The 4,238-nt window shown below is 46.6% G+C and overlaps 1 protein-coding gene across 1 annotated transcript in view; it reads right to left on the reverse strand.

The window, feature by feature from the left end:
* Positions 1-451: 451 nt before the first annotated feature.
* Positions 452-4,238, reverse strand: part of Pole (DNA polymerase epsilon, catalytic subunit) — a 53,657-nt gene continuing 49,870 nt past the window's right edge. The window contains exons 44-49 of the mRNA XM_028777384.1: positions 3,743-3,874; positions 3,417-3,610; positions 1,962-2,162; positions 1,492-1,617; positions 857-946; positions 452-779 (exon numbers count right to left, since the gene is read on the reverse strand). Coding sequence (XP_028633217.1) covers positions 666-779; positions 857-946; positions 1,492-1,617; positions 1,962-2,162; positions 3,417-3,610; positions 3,743-3,874 — 857 coding nt within the window. The 3' untranslated portion in view covers positions 452-665. The remainder of the gene's footprint in view (positions 780-856; positions 947-1,491; positions 1,618-1,961; positions 2,163-3,416; positions 3,611-3,742; positions 3,875-4,238) is intronic.

Below are 4,238 nucleotides of genomic sequence, written 5' to 3' on the forward strand. Positions count from 1 at the left end.
AGTCTATGATAAATGACACTTAAAAACCCTTTGCTTATGGGCCTCAGGCTTAAGAGCTCCTTGCTATACAGTCCTGGTGGATAAAGAGTGGGTTTTCCATAGACACTAGGCAGGTCAAAGGTGTTTTACCCTTTAGGCCCATCTCAGTCCAGTTCTGGACAGAGCTCCAGGTCTCATTCAAGATACTGGGTGATAGATAACCCTTTTCATACTTTGCTCTAAAGAAAAAACCCTGGGTCTCTGTTTCTGGATTTCCCAGAAAGTAGCCTAAATTCTACACCCATGAAGTTGAGGGAATGGCCCATTTGTTTGAAAATAAACAAGATCCTGGTCACAGTCAGGGTTTTGCACTGGCTTGTCTTCTCTGCCCACATCCCCTCACCTCATCTTAGAACATATCTCATGCTCAGACCGGAGGCAGAAGAAGAGCTTTGTATGGAAGCATAAAGCAGAAGCTTCAAGAACTTGTTTATTTAGCAGGTAACTAGGGGACAGAGCCATTCCCTGTTCCTGCTTGTTTATGCCACTTCGAGGTTCCCAGAAGTATTTTCTCTGTTCTTCCTAGGCTATGGTCATAAGTTTGGAAAAGCCAGGTGGTCAGTGGTTCAGCCTTTTGGAGCAGGTAGTAAGGTGTGGGATACCAAGGTGTCTTTAGCCTAGGCTTGCTAACAGTTTGATACAGGGCTTGTCTGTAGCAGCCATTCTATGGTCTCCTGGAGATATGACATGCTGTAGTACTTGGCAATGTTCTGGAAGATTCTAATCTGTTCCATGAAGACCTGTAGAAACAGACACAATGACTCTGGGTTTTACCCAGACAAGAGGGGAAATGCCCAACAGTGTGAGAATGGCTCACCTCAGTGTGGATGGTGAGAACAAAGTCCCCTGCACAGCTGCAGTACACAGGCATATGGGTCTCTTTCATACCACGGCACTTGAGGCATACCTGAAATAAGCAAGCAACATCACTAATCTTGGCTCAAACTGGATCCTATCTGCAGCTTTGCAGCCTTGCTGAGGAGGGATAACTCTATGGAACCACTGGCAAGTTTATTTCCCTGCTGTAGTCATATCAGGGATTGACTTGATGAAACCCAAGGGTTATTCAACTCTTGCCAGCTCCTTCTCCAAGATGCCCACCTTGCTGTGGGTATCCTCAACCTGGACTACCAAGGTCTGGGAAGGTCCCATGTCCCAGTTGGCTCTATCCTAATAGTTGCCAGGAATATACCCAAGGACTCTGCTCAGGTCCTCAAACTGCTGCTGAAGCTTTTTCTGCTTTGCTCCTGCACTCTACCACTGACATCTTTACTGTCTGTTGTCTATCTCCCTCCAATGGACAGATGCATGTGTCCATAGAAGGTATCAACAGACGATGACAGAATGAGTGGGCTAGGTCCATGGATGAGGACAGTCAGGACCAAGCATGATCTTGGCTTCCCTGAAATGCTGATAGTGCTTGGTAACTCCTGGGTCGACTGGGGAGCTCACCAGGTCCTGAAGTGTGAAGGCCATCAGTTTCCTCTGCAGGGCTTCCACCAAGGCTGACTCAATAACAGATGAGTCGTAGGGGGCTTGACAATTGGAGCAGAGCCACTGAGGCAGGATGGCTCCATCCTGGGAAATGGGAGGAAGGCTGAGATGTCAGTGTGAGTCATAGCCACGGCCCACCTGGGCAACAGCACAGAAGGTTGGTGTAAAGGGAAGATGTCAGAGAGGAGTGCAGGGGCAAAGGAAACCATCATTGCTCTTGGCTGCATTCCATACAGCCTGAGCTTTTTGTTTGTGCTGATAAGGCCTTTTCAGAACAAATTTTTAGCATGCTGCAGTGGAGTGGCTTAAGGTGGTCTATTTTTAATCCATAAATGAGTCACTGAGGCAATATGTTGTATATTACAGGTTGGGTTACATGTCCCAACCACTTTGGACGTTTAGAGGCTTTGGTCATCAGCTGAGCTTACCTGAGAGAAAGAGGAATCTTTGCACAGGTCCAGGTCTCGGCAGAAATTACAGCTGTGGCAGATTACTTCAGGGAGCACATAGGAGTGGCAGGGGTCTCTGAACTGGGCCTCCTCAGAGAATTCACCAACGTCTATCAGGCGAAGTAGGTCTCTGTTCAGCTTATTCACCTGATTTGTAATGTTTGTATCCAGAGACAGTACCTATGGGGACCACAGATCATCATGAAGTAGCTCCTAGGCCTCGTTGCCACTCTGGCTGGACCAAATACCTCTTCTTAGTTCATTTCCCAGCACCGTCTTAGCCCTTCTTCCCATCTGGAAGCCCCAGAAAGAGCTGATTCTCTACAGTAGCAACTCTGTCAGTGAATGGAGTCTTCACCGATGAAGGAGACAACATTGATTCTACATAATACTTTCAAGAAACTAAAGAGGGCAGATACCCTCATTTGTCCTAGGAGGTCAATATCACCCTAATACTAAAACTAGACAAAGACACAGGCTGTTACCACCATGAGAATGGACAAAAACCAACCAACCAACCAAACAAAACCCATATAAGTACTAGAATCAATGTGCAAAAAATACATAATCCAGAAATAAAGAAGCCAAAATGAGGACAAATAAGTTTTTTTTTTGGTTGTTGTTATTTTTTTAAACACAGAGTCTTACTTGGTAGCTTTTGAAGGTACAGATTGTCCTCAAACTGGTCCTCCTACCTGCCTCAGCAGTCTCTGGGACTGCAGGTGTAAACCAACATGCCCTTTGCGCTTTGAAAGGGTGTAAATATTCAATGGAAGAGGGCTCTGGAACTGGACACCCTGGAAACTTGTGCATATACTGTATAAAAATGGACCATAGATCTAATGTGCAGTTCATTACAGCTTGTTTTCTGGGAAAGACAGGTCAGTGACTGTCCAAAGTGCATCTGTGGAGAAAAAACATCCCCAGCTTACTATGTTAAACCCTAAGGTGTAGTCACTTGATATTTAGAGTTCAGCTTCAGAATGAAGCACTGGGATGCTCAGATGGCACAGTGAACAATAAGTGCTTTGAGTAATAACCCCACATGGGCACCGGTAATATCATCTCACCATGCTGGCCACCTTTCCCAGAAAACAAGCACTGTCACCTCATTTGGTCTCAGAAGTCTGTCCTGGCTCACCACGGCAGAACTGGTGGCAGGCAATCCATGGATTCCTTCCACGTCCACGGGCTGTAACTTTCCCAGCACTCTGCTCTCCTACTTCAGAGCCTCTGTGCCTGGTTCCAGGTCCCCCGAGAGTGCCTGAGTCTCTGAACTGACCAGTCTCTTATGGTTTATTGGCAGGCTTAGGATCTATCAGAGCAGGGTTTCTTCTGTAATACCTAAGTTCAAATCCCTCAACAATGGTTGCATTTGATAGGGACCCAGGAAATACTGATGGAATGGCTGAAGGACTTATACCTGGCCCTCACCTTGCACACATATTTGATGAACTCCAGAGCAGGATTATTGAGCGGCAAGTGTGAACCAGGGAGGACAGGGAACATCTCTGAGGGCTCAGTGGTGTTCCTAGAACCTGTGACTTTCTTCTGAATTTTCTGAGTAATGGTGAAGAAGCTCTGAGTGAGCTCATTTGCCACATAATCTTGAGAGAAAGTGATCATTCCTGGGAAAGAGAGAATGCTAAGGGATAGACTCAGCTGGCACTGAGTATCTCCTACCCATTTGCCTGTACCAAGTGAAGCATACAGGTCAGGTCATGGCACATAGCAGTATCCTGTGACCAGGGACTGCTCACCAGGAAGGCCTCCAGCTGCCCCTTCAGCTTCCTGGGAGAACTGGCTGGGCCCCTTCCTCTTCACAGGGGTACTGCCTGGGGCACTGTGTCTCAACTCATCCTTCATGCTTTGGTACACAGCTACAATGTATGCTGCAGAGAGAGACAGACATAGGTCACAGAACATTGGAAAATACTCCAGAATTTGAAGGAGTCCAGTGGCTGCTTACTTGATCAGACATACTCATCTGAAATGTCATTGTTAGTGACAGCTTATCTGTTGTCCTCTGATGAGTCCAAAGTCAAACAGAGAATTGGATATAAGAAGGGAACTTGTAGTGGTGGCACATGGCTTTAATCCCAGCACTTGGGAGGCAGAGGCAGGCTGAGTTCGAGGGCAGCCTGGTCTACAAAGCAAATTCTAGGACAGAACAACCAGGGTTACACAGAGAAACCTTGTCTCAAAACCAAGCCAAATCAAGCCAAATCAAGCCAAATCAAGCCAAATCAAGCCAAA

This window comes from Grammomys surdaster, unplaced genomic scaffold (assembly GCF_004785775.1).
Source record: "Grammomys surdaster isolate TR1022 unplaced genomic scaffold, NIH_TR_1.0 309, whole genome shotgun sequence".
In the NCBI taxonomy this organism is placed as follows: Eukaryota; Metazoa; Chordata; class Mammalia; order Rodentia; family Muridae; genus Grammomys; species Grammomys surdaster.